Source organism: Amphiura filiformis, chromosome 2, assembly GCF_039555335.1.
Source record: "Amphiura filiformis chromosome 2, Afil_fr2py, whole genome shotgun sequence".
Taxonomy (NCBI): domain Eukaryota; kingdom Metazoa; phylum Echinodermata; class Ophiuroidea; order Amphilepidida; family Amphiuridae; genus Amphiura; species Amphiura filiformis.
This window is the reverse complement of record NC_092629.1, coordinates 24,437,880-24,459,548: the sequence shown is the minus strand read 5'-3', so window position 1 is coordinate 24,459,548 and position 21,669 is coordinate 24,437,880. Positions and strand designations below refer to the sequence as shown.

The window sequence follows — 21,669 nt, the reverse complement described above, 5'->3', positions numbered from 1 at the left end:
GTTGGTGTCTGCAGGGGGAAATTTAAATCATAACATCGGTTATGTTTTTACCACATGCGCTTACAGCATTAGGGGCAAAAAGATGGCCCAGGGCCAATATTAAAAATGGGTACACTATATTTTAGGAGGTTAAACAGGTCATAAATTTGAAACAAAATTTTAATATAGATATGCACCAGCCTATTACCGATTTTTACAAATATATACACCTCCAGCAATTTGTAACTCCCTAAAAATAAATGATTGAAAAGCATAAGCGGAATCATGGCAAGGATATACCAACAAGGTATAGACCCTGCTGGCTTCTTAACATAATCCACCATTTTTCGTGAATTGAAAACTTTGCTGTCGTTGGTGGCGTTTGGCTCTGACCAGAGCTCCAATTAGGCGGAGTTAGTGACAGAAAACTGAAAGCGAGGCCAAAGATGTAAATTATATACCCCCAATTATTAGAGTTCATTTTATTTTTTCAGGAAATTAACCTTAATGTGCTTGTACAACATATGTACCCAGTCTCAGCTAGATAGTCCTTATAGTTACTGCGCTAATTAACTTTGCATAATGTAATTTACATCTTTAGCCTTGCTTTTCAGTTTCTGCTAAACGCTAACTCCAGCCTAATTAGAGTTAGCAGAGCCAAATGCCACCAAATGGCAATGAAGCGCCAATTACTGAACAAAAGGTGGATATGAAGTCACTTGCCTGCCAGTTCATTATGGATCAAAGCCTGAATTGCCTGTTGCATGAAATAAAATGTGGTGCTAAAACATCACCAAATATTACATACATATTATCAAAAATTGAAACCAAAATGATATTTTGGCTGAGAATTCAAGAAATGAGTTACACATAACCATGACACGCAAATCAGAAAGACCACATTCAGTGGCGGATCAAAGAGTGTCAGGTGGCGTGCCCTCGTAACTTCTGTAAAATTATGCAAAATCAACCTCGTTTGAGTCAATTTTACCCTTCCAGCCCTCTTCAATTTCAATTCCTGAATCAGCCCCCAAAGTTGTTACATACCTTGATAACTGTAAGCATTGGGTCCTCCGACATAAATACTGAGTAGTCCGAATGACATTGGCCATCTCGGTTACCAGGGTTACCAGCAGGAGTAGGGGGAGCTGTCACATGGTATCCCTCTATTGCACCACATGTATGTGTGTTTGGGTCAAAATCACACCTGTTGATGGAGATAAATGCATAAAATCGATCAATATCTCAAAAAACTTGTGACTGATGAATAACTGGATTTTACCCCACTTAATCTTGAGTTATTCATTGGAAAGGTACTATAGTGGAAATTTTATTTGAATGAACACAGCTGCCAACAGCATGACAATTGTCCACATACATTGTGTGATGAATACCTGTGTGTGCATGATGCAAACCATGCAAACTCACTTGAGATTGGTTAGTATTTTCATGAAGTATCCATGCAGGGTTGTGCATTTGCATTGAATTTTGAAATACACACACATTGCTGTTGGCAGCTGTGTTCATTGAGATGAAATTTTTATTGTAGCAGTTAATGCCAATCACAGTGAGGTTATAGCACCAAATGACTCCCCTTGGTGAATTAATAACCCACTGTTTATTTTTTATATAAAGCACAATTGTGAACAATAGCCACATTAGCTGTGAACTGTAAAATTGATATCAAAGCTGTAAGTCAGCAAGTTGATTAAAGAGACACTCTGATATGCCAATCAAATAGTTTGATGCTGCTCAGAGATAAAAACTGATGAGTACAATTTAAAGACAATAATCAAAATGGGGGAAATACTTGAATCGTGGAAGATGAACAGGATATTGTCAATTTACATTTCATATGCTGTCCTTTGGTTCATCAAGATATAGGCTGTAGCAAGACAACATACATGGCAGAGAATCTTTAGAACTAAAATACTAACCACTGCACATGGTCTTACTCTGAACAGAGGTTGTTGTGCCTATAACTTGAGCATCATGTCGATTGGTCGCAACACATAGTGGCGTCAAAATTTTCTGTTTCAAGCATAGTGGCGTAAAGGCTTAGAGCTAGCTGTATCCTATAATAGTTGTTCCTTTTTAACTATTAAAGATACAGTTTAATAGTTTGAACCTTAAAATTCAATTTCAAATGTAATCAGGCCACTGAGAGATAACAGTGGAGGAGTATCGACTCTCGTTATTAGTTGCATATCCTTCAAAAATGTTTTGCTCAGAAACATATTTTGTCCACACATATGCCACTATGTGTTGCGACCGACAATTTGAATCAAGTTACCTATGAATATCGACTGCTCAATGCAAGAAGTGGTAAGTACAATAGCTGCCCTGTGAACATTTGGCACTTTACATACAGTATATTGTACTCAACTACACATGGCAGCTACATATAATAGTCGGTATTACCATAAATCACTTACCTATCACAGTATGCAGAGGCGCTTGACTAATAGGACACAACGTGCCTCCTCCGCTTTTCCCTCCTTGGGCTGTTGTACTCCTATCAGCGCATACGTGGGTAGCAGGGTTATAGCCGATATTATTACAGCAAGACTGGGATGGGCCTATGTTCTGTAAGCCACAGCAGTGTTCATTGGCTGATGATTTGGCAGCAGAGTTGGTATAGTAATGTACCTGAATATCAAAATTAAGGAGATCTTGGATTGGACTATTCCAGTGGAAATCCATACATCCTCTATGGAAGACATGACCTTATAAATAATATAATAAATAAATTTTGGATTTATAAAGCCGCCTTTCTCCAGATCTTAGAGGCCTCAAAGCGCTGTAATTTGCAATGGTGAATCATCACAATCAGATCGCATCAACTAGGTTGCTGCCGCACGGCGCACACCTATCCGCATTTAGATTGTAACATCCACCAATTTTCTGTGCAGCTCCCCAAATTCCATTGGGTGAAGGAAGTTTTTTTGATAACCAAACAACTCATCACCGATTTTTGCGATACAGGAGAAACCGGAGATCCCGGAGAAAACCTGCGGAGCGAAGCATGGAATCGGGATAAACCAAGTGCACATGAGTCCTTGGGCGCGCCGAGCTTGAACCCGGGACCTCAGTGGTGCAAAGCGAGGGAACTACCGCGCGCTAACTCGCCCCTCCTTAAGCTTCCACACTCGCCTCACCTACCTTAAGCTTCCACATAGGGGGCGTGAATTTCAAATGGGGTTACCAGAATGGGTAACTATATTTGAAATCTACACACCCTGTGTGGAAGATTTATATCAAGTCTTCCACAGGGGGTGTATGGATTTCAACTGGAATAGCACATTGCTGACAATTACAATAAAACACAACCATTTGTTTTCTTTAATCCCTTGGTGGCATTTTGAATTTGTCAGTTTTGTAGACAAAAAGCAGAAATTTAGAACTCTTCATAGAACTGTTTACATTTTGTACCTGTAAAAACATCAAAAGTTATGAGCAAGGAAAGATTTATTAAAATTAAGAAATTGCAAAAAAATGTAATAATTTTTTTTACACATGAATTCTTTGGCAAGAAAAAAAAAATTATGTCAGGATATGAAATGACTTTCTTTCATGATATCATTATAAAATAATTTTAAACAAACACATGTCTAAGTTAGCACTGTGTCTAAGTTAATTGAAGGCACACTAAACAAACTCTACAAAGTCATAATTCCTCACCTTGGCAGAGCCAGCATCATTTACACAACACAAGGTCACATCAGGGTCAATATAGTCTGTTCCACAACATTCCATGTCTGAGTCTGGCTCATACCCAACTCCTTCACCGTTCTCTTCACAGCACACTTGGTTTGATTCAATAACGGAGCCACCACAACACTTGGAATTGAAACCATCATGGAATGCATCTGGAAAAGGAAGAAATATTAAAATGTATAATATGGAGAACAAACAAATACTTCTCCTCTGAGCCACATGCCTTATCGTTCTTGAGCAGGAAAAAACCTCTTATGTACTTTTGGCCATTGAACATGTTTAAAATACAACTTCCAAAAAAGGTTACATAAAAGGTTTTGCTTTAAACATGTTCAGGGGCCAATGACACAAGGGAGGTTTTTCCTGCCGAACGATTTTTTGGGCAGGAAAAACCCATGAACCTGTAGCCCTTGAGCATATTTAAAATAAAACTGCCAATAAGTTACATACGAGGTTTAGCTTTAAGCATGTTCAGAGGCCAATGACACATCTATCATGGGTTTTCCTGCCCAACAAGGTTATGAAACAAACATTTCTGCAAGAAGCTGGCAAGTAAGTAATATATTAAAATCTTGCATGACTTGTGATTACAGAGAAACATTTAAGCTGGCTTCATACTGCCATGCAGACAAACGGACACAATCAAATCTTGTTGTTGGCTAATATGCTACAGGGTGAGTAAAAAAAAGTGCAATAGAGAACAGAATCCATTTTTTACTTAAGAACCGAGTTGAACTTTTAGGTTTGAAAACATTTTATATATGGTATATCCATCAATGACCTTGTGTGAAAAAATTAAGGAATCAGCATTTACCGTTTTGTTTTTATGACACATTTTATAGCGCTACCCAATTTTAATGTTTGTCCAAGAGACATCTAGAATTTGAATGTCAGCCCACTCTGTGTAAGGTAGATTTGAACAACTGCCATTTTCCTTAACCTTATTGGCATTAAAATAAAATGGAGCCCCCAAAGTGTTATTGCCTTGGTCTTGTTTAAGGAGAAGAAACATTATTTGTTGTTATTTTCATTTTACCTTGTTTATTCTCTATCAAAAACATACAAATTTACAGGCAGGTTTTCACATGTCAAAATGAAATGCGCACAAATTGAAATGGAGTGAATTACAAAATATCCAGTAAGTTGGACATATTGGGATTAAAAAAAACTGGAGTTGGAGTCGAGTGAGGTATGAAGGACTTAAAGTAATGTTAGAAAGTTTGTTTGAACAGAAAAAGAGAAATTAAAATAACGCATAAAATCAACCTTATTTAAGTTAAAGTCAGTTTGGGATATGGTGCCTTTACAGCGCACTGTGTGCTCTCATTCAAAATACATGGTACCTCGTGGACAATAACGGAATTGGGTATCGCAACAAAAGGACTCATCAAAATTAAACGGTAGTTGCGATTCACTTCATATTTTCACAGAAGGTGGCCATTGAGTTTAGCATAATAGAATCTTTCAATATTGGGAAAGTTCGATTTGGTTCTTACATAAATATCGATTCTTTGCTCTATTGCAGTTTTTTTACTCACCCTGTATGTCGCTTACACGCAGCATCATGACGGGTATTATGGTTCATGGAAATAAAGCACTAATCTGTACTTGAACTGATGGTTAATAGCATTCATTTTGCAAGATAGATGTACACAGTTATTGACAACAATGGTGCATGATATGCAGTGGATTTGATAATGGTGCATGGAAGTCAGAAATGGATGTTATAATTGATGTGGAGGGTCCAAAGTGTTATGAAAGCTCACAGCTTACAACCTAAATACAACCATTATGTATGTACCCAGATTGGTAAAGGAAAACGAGAAATTAAGACACAAGCGTATAATTAGATGGCTATGACTTTGGATTGAGTCAATTACTGATTAAGTCAATGTCATCAACTATGCTGCAACTATGTGGCAGAGGAGCTGTTATGATCTAAAAATTGTCCAAATTAGGCTGATTTTGCCAAAAAAAAATAGGGGTGCCGCTAAACACTTCCTGGATCTGCTATGGACTAGTTGCTAGATGGGTTAATTGCTATGCCACATTTTTGGCTTGTTTTGTAGTTGTTGTTGGCATGCCCGTAATAGTGTGTCACTGTCAGACACATATCTAACACTTGGGAAATACAATGGAATATATTTACACAGAATTGCTATCTTAAACAACAGATGACATTGGACTATTCAAGTTGAAATTCATACACCCCTGTGGGGGAGATTAAGGTCATATCTTCTATAGGGGGTGTATGGATTTCAACTGGAATAGCCCTTTTGGGTTTGAAACAGCAACATGCCTGGTGATGGTTTGGGGTGTTAATATTATACACTGTTGTCATATTGAATTAAATAAACAATCATCACACAGGGGTGCATAAAATTCATTTAGTATGCTTGACTGCATATATCAGCAGCAAACTATCATGCCACGATGCATGCTGGGAGATCGTCCACAATATGTGTTACTTACTTTAGGTCAAGTTTCCTATTAGGACTTCTGATTTTGGAAAATAAAATAATTTTATTTATTAATATCTCTGATTTTTAAGGGGTCAACTTTGATCATGCAACATTCATGCACAACATATTTCACAAAATAAAAATTACCAACTCTACAAAAATATAATAAGCTTATATGTTATTGCCAAGATTTGCAAATGTGGCAATTTGTTCTTCCCATGACATCAGAGAATGATAGTGTGAGAATTGAATGCCATGTTAAATCATGTTAGCTGTGAGTCTTAGTAGTTATATCTTGCACTCTTTCTATCTTTCCTTCATCTAATCTTTCTGCTTTTCCCTATTTTTTCTTTGCCTTAATTTTACTTTGCTTCTTTCATCTTTGTCCCTCTAATTCTCTTTCTTCCACTTCACAAAAAGCATGATAAAAATTACAACAAGATTCAAGTTTAATCTCTCTATCCTCTCTCACAATCTCACTTCTTTGTCTCTTTTCTTGTCTCCCTCTTTTTTACCTGTCTGTCTGTCTGTCTCGCTCCCACAAGTGGCGTGGCGTCATAGGGAAGCCTTGCACGGGGGGTGCATGTGCCCCCAATCAATTGCAAAATTTAACTAATCCCATAGGAAAATTACTAAAAAACGGCTTGTGCCCCCCCCCAATCAGACCGGTGGCCCCCAATCATGGTCGGTGCCCCCCGACGGATGACCCACGCCACGCCACTGACTCCCACTCTCTCTCACTCACTCACTCTCAAGGTACAAATTTTAGCATGCAGAGTTTTGTTTTATGAAAAGTAGAGTAAATACAATGTGATACATCATATTGTATGTAGTAAGAAAGTATGTTAGTAATTATCAAGAATGACACGATGAGAGATTGTCTATGAACAAATAAAATATGTGGACGCAGTCAACAATATGAGGACAAGTTACTTTTTAGCTTTGAGACAGCGTGTGAATGGCCTCAGATCAAAAACAAGAAAATTTACCACTCAGTAGTGATCACGATTAGCCATAATCACTTCCATGAGTTTTAAACAAAGGGCATTTTCGATCTGCTTTGAGTGACTCTTTATCCAATTTTGTCCCACGTTCAACAAAATTGGCATCTCTAGATCCGATATTGCATCTTTTTTTCACATCAGACACCGTTTTGAAAAAAATTGGATAGTTTGGATTGATAAAGCTCTGCAATCATTTGATTGCGTGTCTAGCAATGGCGGACGTAAATAACAGCATCACAGCAATGTCCAGCGAACATAATAGACACGCATTATTATGTACATTATAATGGTGGCTATTACCGTAGACGGTAGTACACAGATAGTCTTATACAGCATGTTTCAACCTGCAACAATTTTAGTCTCATCCATACAAATAGCGGAGAGCAGAGGACTAGTGGACAATTGTATAATCTTCATTACAAGGCAGAAAGCGCAGGGTTTGGGGAAAATAAAACTGTGGCTTAACACGGAAATTCGCAGACACAAGATGGTTTTCATTCATATCCTGAATTTTTATTGTTTAAATACTGTACCCTGTATTTTCAACTATAACTTGACTTTTCTTATGCCATATTTTGTGGCATTTGCATCAAATTAAAGTCAATTAAAAGTTTTGTTCCTCATTTTGCTTCATTAAGTCACATATATCTGTGATCCATATATGAAAATGATGTGCATTCAGACCGTATTATCTGGAAAAGATATAAGCTTTATGAAATGATTTATGAAGAAGTGATACATTATTAGTAGTGCTTGTGCAGTGGGTGACACGCTGTATTTACCAAATGCAACAAAGTCGCCACGGCAACATAAGCCTTGATTCTTGCCATAAAATTCACCTGTGGGGAAGCAGAAACATTTAATCAAATAAATGGTAGCATGGCCCATAAATGTAGCAATATTTAAATCCTATTTTCACACTTTTTGCATTAAGGTTTCTAACATCTGATATGAGAAATATAATCAGGGACATTTTTCTCTTTGCCGAGCAGGAATTATACAAAATCCCTGGCTGTACCTTTAAGGGCCCAACTCTATATACCAGAGTGCAGCCTTCCCTAGCCAAACTGCAGCTTACTGCAGTCACAATGCTTAAGCTCCCATTGAATGAGGTTTTTACATGCTTTTTGCTATGTAACTGACATTACCTTTTCTCCATTTTAATCACATGATTTTGCCAACTGTTTTTAGCCACTAGCAAAGCCAGGGTTATCAAAAGCCAATTTAAGAATTTGTTCAAAATCTGTAAACCCAATGGGCTACAGACATATTTATTAAACATAACATCACCCACAAACTAAGCGTTCATATCCGCTTACCTGCACAGCAGATTTGAGGGCCAGAATTCTCAAATGGTACGCCACCACAACATACATCCCCAAATCCAACAGCAACTCTGTTCTCTCCTGGGTCTGGACAACATATCTGGCCTGCTAGCACTTGAACGTATTGCCCCTGGCAACACTCATGGTTCGGTAGAGAAGGTGTAAAGCGCCCTCCGCAGCAAACGTCTGATGGGCTGTTACGTCCTGGCAGGTAGTTGGTGTCGCAGCATTCATATCCGGATTGGTAGTCATGGAGTATGCCTCCACAGCAGACCTGTGATAGATTATATGCAAACCGATCAAGCAAAGTGAGGACAACATTGACTGTTTTGATTATGTTCCTGGGGACATACACTCAAATTCTTCATTCTTTAGAGTATTATTTTGATTTATCCAGCTACCTACCTGGTTGCCAGAGTAACACTGGGTACCGCATATACTCTCTGTAATACTGCATTCACGATAGGTGCATACCTCTGCATCCGGGTCACTAGGGTCACCCAATCTACAAAAGTAATGAGTGTATAATAAAAACATTGAATTGTCAATATAATTAACATCTATATTCCAGGCGAAATCTATATATCCCCTATGGAAGACATGATCTTGATCTCCAACACAGGGAGTGTGAATTTCAGATGAGGTTACCTAATAAATGGGTGACTCCATTTAAAATCTACTCCCGCTTTGTGGAAGATTAAGGTCATGTCTTCCATAGAAGGTGTATGGATTTCAACTGGATTTTGCCCAATTGTCTCATTCTAGCCTCCAATCTCATAATAAACATCTCCATTTTTCATTTATATAACTCCAAGAAAGCCTTTCACTTACAATTCAATTGGAATTTTGTGCATCTATATATGCTTTTTGGATTGTTCACACCCCTATCAACACAAAATGGTACTTACTCATTATCACATGACACCACTGCACGTCTGAGTACCTCATACTGTTGGATGATTCCATTAGGTTGAGAGGGGGCAGCCCAGTTGATATCCATATCTTGTGAGCCTAATACCCTCAAATTTGGCGGTGAGATTCCTGCAGGCGGTGCCTCTAGTGTAGTGGTATAGGTTATATTGCTGAGTATACAGTCATAGACAGTACACACTTCAACCTAATGGATACAAAATATTAAATGGGTCTGTGGTGAAAGTACAGTCTAACCTCTAAGCTTTGGCCGGATAAGTGAATTGTGTACAACTTTGCATTGAATATCCAAAGTGTTGAACTTAGGTTAACAAGATGTGACTGCATATGTGATAATAACACTGATGAGTAATATAGTCTGCATACCTTCCTCAAGTCAGTAATTTAGATATTGTTTTTTATTGTATCACTATGTAATGATTAGAAAAGTATACCTTTTCAGAAAGGAAATGATGCAAGGAATTTGACTAGCATAACAGATTTCTGCAAAAATTAACAGTTTTTGAGAAAATCTCAATATTTGATTTTACTTTACTGACTCGAGGAAGGTATACAGACCATAGTACAAGGTATTTTGAAATAAGACAGTGCTGTTCCAATGCTCCAAAGGCTCATTCAATGATTTGCTTATCCGGACGATCATAAAAATTATCAAAATTCTGATTTGGTATCTTTGTCACTGTCATAGATGTGCTAATATAGCCTGCTAGTTTTTCAGCCGAAAGCAGTGTAAAATTAGGAATTCATGTACATGAATCTGTAATGTATATACTGACAGTATATAAATTAGCTACCGCATACATGTATTTGAATGGGGGCTTCAACTTTGTCAATATTGCTGTTTTCTTTGTTTTTTGCCAAATTTTTGATTCTAAAAATATCAAATGACAATTTCAATGACTTATCCTTCACTTTTAAGCAATTTAAAAACAATTTTAATTTTTTTACACTTGCGCTGGGATCACTGAATGAGCCTTTTTAAAACAACTATTTTTATTGGTTACAAAGAATGATATATCATATATTGAACCAATCATACGATAAGAATAGCCAGTAGGGCTGAATGAGATTAAACCTAAAGTGCTGGGAGATATAAAAGCTCTCTTTTGATTGGTTGCTTACATGATTACATCAGGTATTTAACCAATTAAGAGCATTGTACAAAAGTTAGTAACCAACCTGCATAGCATAGACTGTATACGGCTGCAGATCAGAAAACACATGTGACTGAACAGTTGGTGGCAGCATTGTTATCTGTACATCATCCCTGTAAACGCTATACTTTGTGATTTCACCATTGGGTTGTGAGGGAGCTTTCCATGCTACACGCACAGCTGATGGGCTGATAACATAGATGATGGGTGGATCAAAACCAGATGGAGCTGTGGAAAACAAACAGGTTGAACTGATAAAAGTATCTTCTTGGTAGTTCAGGATTTAAAAAAAATCAAACAAAACTGAAAAAAAACCCATCAATGTTTCCACAAATAATAATCAAAATAAACTTTTCACCAGCTTTGCCATCGCTAATAATAAATAAAGGAGACAAGCAGAAAAATGATCCCACCTGGGATTCGAACCCAGGACCTTAGGTTTACTGTTTTTTCCAAATAAGGACACAATGATATTCTACCATAAAGCTTAATCACAGAAATCTTAACCTTGGCTTTAACCCTAACCCCTTGTCTGAGTGGCCTATATGTTGCCTGCCACCGAAGTAGAGGCACCTTGTATACTAGATTTTGTTGGTTTTGGCAAGCTTGGGGTTAAGCAAAGTAATTTGCCATAAAAAATGGTTTACATTGCATCAATCAACCTAAATCAAATTAATTGTAAAACAAAATGGTTCATCCTGAAATCAATACAAGTAGACAACATTTACAAGTGCAAAAATGTAAACAAAACAACAACAAAAATACAAACCTCCATCAAGTGTCTCGCATATTCGTTGGACTACTAATATTATACGCTCCATTAAAGATGGTCTGCACAAATTCATAACCAGTGTTTGGATCCAAGTCATCCAGGATGTCAGCATCAACCCCTGGTGGATACTCCAGGCTGACATATCCGAATCCCAACGGTAGTCAATATAATATGCCACTACCTCTCCTTGGAGTTCTTGTAGGGCTGGGAAAATATAAACAGAAGATTTTATTGTTATGCAATATAAATACATAATGAATAAATCATATCATGGATCAAAGGATGATACAAAAGGATACTGGTACCTCAAGTTTGTTAGGCTACAATAGGCGTAAAATTATTTGGTTTTTATGACTGCGCACATCAATAAAGTCAGTTCATACCAGTTAATGCCAGTCATGCATTACGCACCGCACAACCAGTGTAGATCCTGCACTTAGCTGTGTACACGGATTCTATATCAATACCTGGATGTTACAAGTCTTAATTTGTTCTACCTATTATGTTTCGAACAAACTTTAGAATATATAAAAACAGAAAGATACAGTGTCATTATTATATGCTTGATATCTATAGTATTATTACTCTTGGAGAGTCAGTTGTGTCAACGCATTGAGGCAGATGTTTCATGCACACATCAGTGTGTTGTCTCAAAATGTGCGCATGAGTACACCAGCGCTTGCGTGAATGCATAATTCAAATAATCATCTACAATGGGCTATTCCATTTAAAATCCACACTACCCGGTGGAAGATTTTGGAAATATCTTCCACAGAGGGAGAGTGTGTTTCAAATAGAATAGAAAGTTTGGTAACTTCCATTTGAAATACTCACTCCAGTTGTAGAAGCTATAGGTAAAGCCATTCTACAAGGGGGGTATAGGTTGATAAACGATTAACCCTGACATTTGGAAAACATACTCCCCATGGAAGATGTTTCCAAAATCTTCCACAGGGGTAGTGTGGATTTTAAATGGAATAGCCCAATAAGTGTCTGTACTTACTCGGTGTAGTCCAATTCAACTGCACACTAATATGATCCAACACCACAGCAGTAATACTACCACTCTGTCGTGGGATTCCAGCAAGGGTCGTGACCTCTTCTGAGGGGTCAGAGGTCGTTGGTCCTATATTGTTATACACTGTGACACGATATTGGTAGGTAGTGAAGGTTGTTAAGCCTACATCTTGGTAGTCTATATTGGTGCCTTGGTATATGAGCTCCCAGAACCCAAGACCTATGATAACACCTGTAGGGGGGAAAATAGGAATTTAGCGGGCAAAGTTTATTTGCGACAATGATATAAAGTTAATACAATGGATCTGTTGGTCTGGATTCTAAAGCAAATTAATGTAAAACAGGAGAGAGGAACATTTCAAATTTGCTATATCAGCAACTGCACAACAAGTGCAAACATAGTTTCTGTGGTTCATATATTAGTTCAATTGAATACATGAATACAAAACCCACCCAAGTCCATACTTTGGCCAAATTGAGTTTAAGCCTGGGAAATTGTTGCTTATACTTAAGCCTATTATATGTATAAAAGTTGAACCCAAATACCTCTAAGTGCATCTATTGAGCATGAGAAATCCAGCTTGTATTATACCCAGCATGTATGATACACATTTGTTTTTAAGTTTTCTCAAAATCACTTTCCATGGACTTCCTTATCTGGATGAATTTACTGATTATGTAAACGACTGGGCCATATTGTAATATTAAAACAAATGCTTTACAATTTCAAAGGTCAAGATAACAACAGATCATGTCAAAGGTCAACATATTAACAGGTCATGTCAAAGGTCAACATCTTACCTGTTTCAAGTGATTGTCTGACCTTCATCCTATGCAAATCATATCTGATACCAGGTCCATTAGGCTTAGATGGAGGACTCCATATTACTGAGATGTAGGATTGAGTGATGGGGTCACCTCTTGGTGGTGCTTGTCCCTCAGGGAAGTAGGGGTCAGTTTGTGCGAGGGTGGGACTGCTCTCTGTGCAACCTCCTGGTGTACATGCTTCAATTGTCACTGCATAGGAAGAAAAAAATCACATATTATACATGACTCAATAAATATGAGCAACAGATGGACAAAATTAACAAAGTTCATTAAATTAATGCACAGTTTTGTCTTAATTGTTTTTACTTAATGTCTGCAATTTATATTGACTAACCAGAAGATCATTCACCAGGGCCACTTGCACTATACTGAATGAAAAACAAAGTGCACAATGATTTACTCATCATATGTGACACAATCTGGTTATGAGGGCCAAAGGCAGCAAATTTGAAATTGAGATAAAGACACAAATATGGAGTAACAATAATAAGAAAATGATAAGTCATTATAAAACCTCAAACACTATACAAGTATTACAATTGGGCTATTCCAGATGCAATCCATACACCCCTATGGAAGACATGACCTTAATCTTCCACACAAGGAGTGTGAGTTTCAAATGGGGATACCTGAATGGGTGACTCCATTTAAAATATACATCCCAGTGAGGGTGATTTTAATCATGATCTTAAAAGATCATGTCTTCTTGGAAAGCCCATCGCACAAATAATAACCATTTTCAAAAATTATAATTTTTGATAATTTAAGTCATTTTTGATAATTGAAGTTCAAAAAAAAAACTATTTTACAAATATCTCACCAGAGTATTGAGTGTATGCTACAAGCCCTTCTACAGTATAACTAGTGATATTGGGGTTCCCAATATGCACTCTAGGGTCAGGCATGTGAATAGTATAACTGATGATTTCTCCATTGCTTCTGGCAGGTGGTTCCCATATTACGTTGACACTCTTGTGGTCTAGTATGACTATAGTTGGTGCTGCTACGCCACCGGGAGCTAAAAGGATTGAAAGCAAAGACATAAAAACATTCTTAGTACTCTGAGTTCGGGATGAAATTTTTTTTATACTAAACTATGTATTAAATAACACACCATACTAATCTGCTATAGTCTGTCCAATGTAACCTGGAACATGACCTCCACCACAATTCATGGACCTTACCGCAAATGATGCAAAGGTCAATAAACGAGCAAAATACAATCTTGATACTGGGCTCAGAGGTGGCACAAGGGGTAGCATGGCACCCCTTCCCCCAATATTGAGCTTTGCCATACCTTTCTGGAGTCAAAAGAAGTAATTGGAAAAGTTGCCAATTTTAGGCTAATGTTCAGATCCCCCCTCCAAATACATTCCTGGCAATGTCACTAATGGGGATGCCTTCTAAAGAACTTGAGGCTGGGAGCCCTTGATATATGATAATGTATTACAGTGTATCAAAAGTTTTTGAAAAGTGTATAATCAACATATTAAATGTATAATTTAGATCAAAATTTGTATCAAACATTACCAGCTTTAACAGGCAGGTAGGCCTATATCCGAATTTTTTGTCTAGCTTATCTGCCTATGCATGTTATGGTACCATTGTCTTTTCATGTTAACATATGCAAGTGCACAATGCGTGTTTCTTCTTTCCCCTGTATTAATACATGGCCACTTACGTGCAGGTCTGGTAGTCACATCATTCCACAGACTATTTGCACTGCCGGATGGATTTGACACTCTGATGCGATACTCGTATGTAGTGTATGGTACGATAGAGGGCGATCTATCCATATAGTTGAGGGGCCCATTAGGTCCTACAGATACAACTGGAGTTACGGAACTGGTTCCTTGACGACGTCTTTCAATCTCGTAGCCAATGAGAGGTCCGTTGGGAGATGAGGGCGCTCTCCATGTGATGACAATTGACGTTGGAGTGTTGGAAAGAAGAGTTGGTGGAGATTGACCTGTAGGTGCTGTTATTAGGCAAAGACAAAATTTAAGAAATTAGTCATGGTACCCAAAATCCCAAGACCCTGGGTTGTGCAGCGCTAAGAATAGCCCCAAATTGGTTGAGTTTGCACCCTGGGTGTGCGCACACCATCTGCACCCCTGGGTAGCATGTAGAAATGGAGTAACTTGAAGTGGATTTGGAGAGTCCCTTGACCTAGTGCGAAGTACTGCATTCATTCTTTTGACCTAGTGCGAAGTACTGCATTCATTCTTTTAAAAATGTCAAAAAACGCATTTGGAGCCAAAATACGCAAATTGCGCAGCAAATAACGCAATTGCGTATTCTTAGCAGCCCTAACATATCCCAACTTTGAATTAGGGCATCCCAGGCTGATTATGCATGTTTTAAGTGGACCCCAGGGTTAAATTACATAGGAGTAACTTACATGCTTGTGGAGTGGTATACACCTGTGAGTTAGGACTGGTAGTACAACCGACACTATTACACATCTCAACTTTGAAGTAGTAATTAGAATATGGAGACAAATCATCTGCCTCAAATGCTGTCACATTGCCTGGAATCTGTAGCAGTTAAGAAAAACAAGACAAATGAATCAAATGTGTGACTTCTTGCTGTAAAATATTTTCGTAAGGTTGATAAATATGTCCTGAAAATCGAATCACATTGAAAGTGCAGTACAATGTATCTATGTAGTATATGAATGTTTTAAAGCCTTAGGTCAAATTGTTTGTTTGTCCTTGCCTGACCAACCCTATCTTTGAAAATCTTGGGAAAAGATTTTTTGTGAAGAAAAGAATATCAACTTCAATTTTGGAAATTTCAGGTGTTTTTTCTAAATTTTTGGCATCATGAAAAGGGTTTTTAACTGTTCCCTCACACTTCTAATAAATAAAACTGTCTTGAAACATGAATGAAGCAATACAATAACATGAATGAAGCAATACAATAGAGAAATATCCCATTTCACACTTCTTCATGCTTTTTAATTAAACTAATTAGGCCTATTGAACTTCCTATATGAGGTTGTTTGTGCATCCAAATCAAATTGCTTGTTAGATTATTAAAGATCAAGCAGACACAGTTAATAATATAGATCAATGACCTCCGTGTATGACGCAGAAATGAATTACAAGGCGCAATTAGATATTGGTGCACGCATGCCATACGATAGAACATTTCAAACAGCTAAATAATATATAACTGATTTGAGTCAAACTATTCCTAAGCAAACACCAGTGTGTAATTATTTAATACATTTGGCTATTCAGTTGAAATCCATACACCACCTATGAAAGACATGGCCTTAATCTTTCACACAGGGGTGTGAATTTCAAATGGGTTTACCTATATGGGTGGCTCCATTTGAAAATCTACACCCCTGTGTGGGAGATTGAGCTCATGTCTTTCATAGGATATAGAGGCCGTCAGCCTTTTCTCGGGATCCGCTATCTTGTGGGTACCGCCGTTCTGCATGTCATGCGTTAGACATTACGCCCCCGATTACGCGGAAGTCGCAGCGCGTGACGCATCTCTGCAGTCAAGCGTCAACGCGGTGATCTTAGCAACAAGGCACTCCGCACTCCACAAGATGGCAGCGTTGACGCCACAATGACTCAACCTCTATTGATTTCAACTAAAATAGCCCATTTTTTAAAGAAGGTACTTACTGTAACTCTAAGCACATCATTTTGAAACACCCTGATCCTCATGATAACTCCATTTGGTTGCTCTGGGTATTCCCAAGTAACAAGTAGTATCTGTGGGTTGATAATGGTTGCCATGGGTGCATCAACTGGCCCCGAACTGGGATTAAAAAATGAACAAAAAATCACACAATTATCTGAAGTGGTTTGATTTTTTACAAAACAAGATTCAAAACAATCTTAACTTGCTAAAATTCTGTACTTTTTATTTTATTTAAAAACACATTGCAATATCAGTTTCTAATTAGGTCTATGTTGCTAGAAGCCACTGTTGAACCACATTCAATGTCACTTTTTGATACAATCACACAATTGTACAATACAATGACTCAAACACAAATGACCCCATTGACCTGCACTGGTTAACCATTAAACAACATGGTGATTTCAAAATCTTGGTCATCGTTTACAAATCTTGTCACCAACAAACTCCTGATTATATTTCTGATATGCTCCAACAAATTGGTTGCATACATCTTCACTCCACAACACCACTATTCTGTTATTCATTGAACAAAGAAGTCAACATTCACGGACAGGTCTTTCTCCTGCTATGAATCACACATCCATTGACATTTTAAGAAACTGGTTAAACATCATCTGTTTGGAATTGCATATAAGCATTAACTTTCTTTGTAATCGTGTATATTTTTGAATTGATATCATGTTATGTATCTCATCTGTTTGCATATGATTGCTCTTTGTATGTGTCCCCAGTGCCTCAATGAAAGTTTCATATAAGTTTCAGGGATTGATTGATTGATTAATACAAGTATCTGTGCCCTGTAACTTTGTCAATGTGCACTAGCAACATAGGCCAGCATATACCAACACAATGCACAGTGTTGTCAGTTGCAATCTGCCCTCTTCACTCTCTCTGCTGTTGCCTGTATTGACAATATCAAGCATATTTCAATTGCACACAATCAGATCAGACTTATCTAAGTCTACTCTTACTCCGCATTTGAAGGCATACTGGACTTCATACAAGTCTTTACTTTTTTGACAATAATGTATCTCAATGTTGCACACACTCAGATCAGACTTCTCTAAGTCTATTCTTAATCTGCATTTCAAAGCATGCTAGACTTCATACAAGTCTTTACTTACCATCTTCCAATGTAAACTGTGATGTCCAATCACTTTCTGTTTGTCCATAGTTGTTGATGGCCACCACCCTGAACTCATACTCAGTGTAAGCGGTAAGACCCGACTTAATGTAAGTCAGCACACGAGTTGGGTTATCAAAAATACTGAAAGAGATAAATCCCATCAAAATAATAAATTTAAAATGAATATGGTAATGATGGAACTCAACTGTACAGCACTGGAACTCATATTGCTTTATCCCCCTGCAATATTCCGACATTGAACATAGGTGGTAGAAAGCATTACTGGGTTGCTCCAACAGCCCACCTATCCACCCACCAAACAAAGCAGGCCGACTCTTCACATCGTGAGGGAATTGCAACCAATAAAGATATCTGTGGATTTAGGGTTTCTCTACGGAAGTCAATTTGTGCGAAATTCCTTCCCACAATGCAATAAGCGTTTTGCATAACAATAGATACAGTTCGGAGGTTAATCAATATTCTTTGTTATGCAATACGCATATTGCCTTGTGTGAAGGAATTTCGGCACAAATTGACTTCCGGTATATAAACCCTAAATCCTCGTATTGGGGTGGAATCCAAGTGTATCAAGTAATGTGTATACCTGCATGATAGAATTAATATGATGACAATAGCTTTACAAATCCATCATTTTGGTATGAAAATGACCAAAAATGGCTTAAAAAAGAACCTAGAAATCAATATTTCTCCTGATTGGTTAATTGTATGATATAATCATCTGAGTAACCAATCAAACTATAGAGTGTCTTGTCTCAAGATGAGATTAATGCCATGTTGGATATTGCAGTGGCAGACTTGAATTGGAGTGTTTGCGCTGTTGTGTCACCAGCGTATGGACAAATCACCCTTCTACATGTGTGTATACACCCCTGCAAAATCCAACAAGCCATTACTCTCATCTTGAAACGAGACAGACTGTAAAACTTATGGATCACTTAGCAATTATAAGCTTCATCCTCTCCAGTCCTACTGACTGTACTTACCTTATCTCTGATTGGCTCAATACATAATAATATAGCTGTCTTTGTAACCAATCTAATTAGTTCTAAGAGGCTGATAATTCATCCGGTAATGCTCACAAGGTTAACACTTACTCTTGTTCTGTGCCAAAGTTGCTAGCAAGTCTGTACTGCAGCTGAAATGATGGGTTGCCAGGTGCATTGTTCCTACCTGGCTCTTGCCACTGTGACTGAATTGATGTTGGACTCAGTGCATAGAGTGATGGAGGCAGCACACCATCAGGATCTGGAAATGAGAAGTTAATTTGTAAATTGTCACAATTTGTAATAAATAAATAAATCAATCAATCAATTTCGGATTTTATAGTGCATAATATTGTATTTACATCTTGCCATCAGCATATATGTGTTTTTTTAACTTCTCCTGATTCAACTCAAGGGCATTTAGTTGTTGTGTATTGTATAGAAAAAATTGAAATTAAAAATGTTTCACCCCATTTTCAGCAAAATGATATAAAAGAATTGGCAGGTTGCAAAAGCAGTTTCTGTAGTATATGACAGCAATTTTTCAACTAAAATATGTCCCCACACACACACACACAACCCCCCTTTGTATCAGTGCCTTTCCAAAAGAACCAAACTTGAAACATGTGGCCTATGTGGATTGTGGATGCTCTGTTTATCATGTGAAAAGGTTCAGGTCATGCCAGTATCACACTATGCTACAAAGTTTGTTCAACAACTGAGGTGCTGATAATATCAAGGACTCTTTGGATAAAACATTGCCTGTCTACACTTTTTATCAGAGTTCCTTCAACCGTTTTTGCCAATGTAGCATGCATATTACATATATATAGAAGCCTGATTGGCTGATGAGCTATTCCAGTTGAAAGCCATACACCCTCTACGGAAGATAAGATCTTAATCTTCTTCGCCGGGAGTGTGAATTTCAATTGGAGTTACCTGAATGGGTGACTCCATTTGAAATCTACACCCCCTAGATTAAGGTAATGTCTTCCACAGTGGTTGTATGGATTTCAACTGGAATAGTCCAATTGAAGGTGACATATATGCATAATTTGATTAAAATTAAAATTACTTTATAGTACAAAATGTAGGAACAAAATGAGCAATTGAAAAGAATTACTTACATGATGGAGGCATGCCAATTGCCTGCATTTCACTTAGTAAGCTTCCCGGTGTATTGGAGCCTTGCACTCTGACTTGATATGAAGAGTCTGGGATTAATCCTGATACACTGACAAATACGTCAGCATTGGTGCCATTGTATAGAGTCCGGGTCTCACTGATGGTGTTGTAATTATTGTTTTCTGAAATCATACACAAAATATACAGTGTCAAAAAGATGCTAATGTATTTAAAACTATGTGGGAATATTTTTTTCCTTAAAGTAGTCATTAGAGATGAAGATTGAAGACTTTTGAATTTAATGTAAAATGATAAATATAAGACAAGCCCGATCATGAACAACATTTATGAACAGGAGGCATATACCATAGAATTCTGTCAACAAGCATAATTTATATGTCTCTAAATGAAAATGTTTTTGACAAAAGGCAGACACCCTCCACGAAAACATTGTTTATTTTTAGTTTGAGTAACTCTAGTACTGATACAGGTGGCTGTACAAAAATGTATTATTGTAAGACCAATTTATTTTAATGTTTTTGTGGAGGTTGTCTGCCTTTTGGCCAAAATAAAACAAACATCCTTTAGCATATATGCGTGTAGATAGAATTCTACGGTATCACAGTTGTGATAAAGTATTTTAATTATTTTCCATTAATTGAATGCAGCACTTTAAATAAGAAAAATGTAGTTATTTTCCAAGGCAAATGTAAGTATTTGAAAATAACCTGTGAAACTATACTTGATCAAATATATCAAACATGGGTTGATAGTAAAAAAAATTACTATTTACGATGCTGACACGCTTTGACATGGAAATTTCTGCATTCTGGTCATTTTTTCTTTAAAAAAATATGGGGGCATTTAATACAGTATTCTTACCTGGTGCTACATAATACAATCCAGTAAACATAGCCTCATAATACATGAAACCATTAGGTGCCGACGGAGACGTCCATCTTGCATTCACGGTTCTAGCATCGTCCACATTCACTACCAGAGTAATCACGCCTTGTGGTGGCGCTTCTTGCGTACGAGCACTTGTCATCGGTCCAAACGAGCACCCTTTGGAAGTGCACGCTTCCACGGAAGTCGTGGAGACTCCACGGCGTAAGGTTGCTGATAGTTGCTGATGTGGCGGGACCATCACGGATCTTGATGCCATTTTGGATTAGTCCGTAACTTATTATGATACCTGAGATAACGAAATAAAAAAGCAAATTAATTATATCAATATAAATCAATGCCATATGTGACCCGCTCCCACAAAACCGAGTTTTTGATGTTGTCATTTAGTATAGGTCTTCAGCTTTCATTTGATACCAAAATAATGTTTCTGGGACATGTGGTCCTCATTCTATGGTCTTTCAATGGTAAGGGGGAAGCAACACATAAAGAAAAGGCAAATGCAAGAAAAATGGCTTTAAAGTTATAAAATGATATGTTTAAGGACTTGGTTTGGCTCAGAAAATGCTAGATTTTGGTGCTTTAGGCGTAAAAAAGAATATTTTGTTTTCAAGGTTAAAGTAAACATATTAAGGAATTAAAAATAATAAAACT

The 21,669-nt window shown here is 37.5% G+C and overlaps 1 protein-coding gene across 1 annotated transcript; it reads right to left on the bottom strand.

The window, feature by feature from the left end:
* Positions 1-1,002: 1,002 nt before the first annotated feature.
* On the bottom strand, positions 1,003-21,274 carry LOC140171349 (usherin-like). Its single transcript, XM_072194591.1, has 21 exons — positions 20,992-21,274; positions 20,112-20,291; positions 19,096-19,246; positions 17,979-18,121; positions 17,701-17,755; positions 16,833-16,968; positions 15,590-15,725; positions 14,870-15,166; positions 14,009-14,206; positions 13,162-13,377; positions 12,347-12,592; positions 11,341-11,547; positions 10,597-10,799; positions 9,396-9,604; positions 8,893-8,992; positions 8,482-8,761; positions 7,945-8,001; positions 3,661-3,848; positions 2,415-2,628; positions 1,828-1,864; positions 1,003-1,186 (listed from the first exon to the last, which is right to left on the bottom strand). The coding sequence occupies exons 1-21, from the start codon at positions 21,272-21,274 to the stop codon at positions 1,003-1,005; spliced, it is 3,720 nt and encodes a 1,239-aa protein (XP_072050692.1).
* Positions 21,275-21,669: the final 395 nt, after the last annotated feature.

What these genes read in the sequence shown, in the direction of transcription:
- LOC140171349 (XM_072194591.1), bottom strand. Translation starts at nt 21,274, where the DNA reads ATGGCATCAAGATCCGTGATGGTCCCGCCACATCAGCAACTATCAGCA. An exon ending in TGTGACTACCAGACCTGCAC is followed by an intron (nt 14,207 to 14,869) that starts GTAAGTGGCCAT and finishes CAATCCTTTTAG; the next exon opens with CTCCCGGTGGCGTAGCAGCA. An exon ending in GCCTCTGCATACTGTGATAG is followed by an intron (nt 1,865 to 2,414) that starts GTAAGTGATTTA and finishes GTCTTGCTACAG; the next exon opens with CCTATATCTTGATGAACCAA.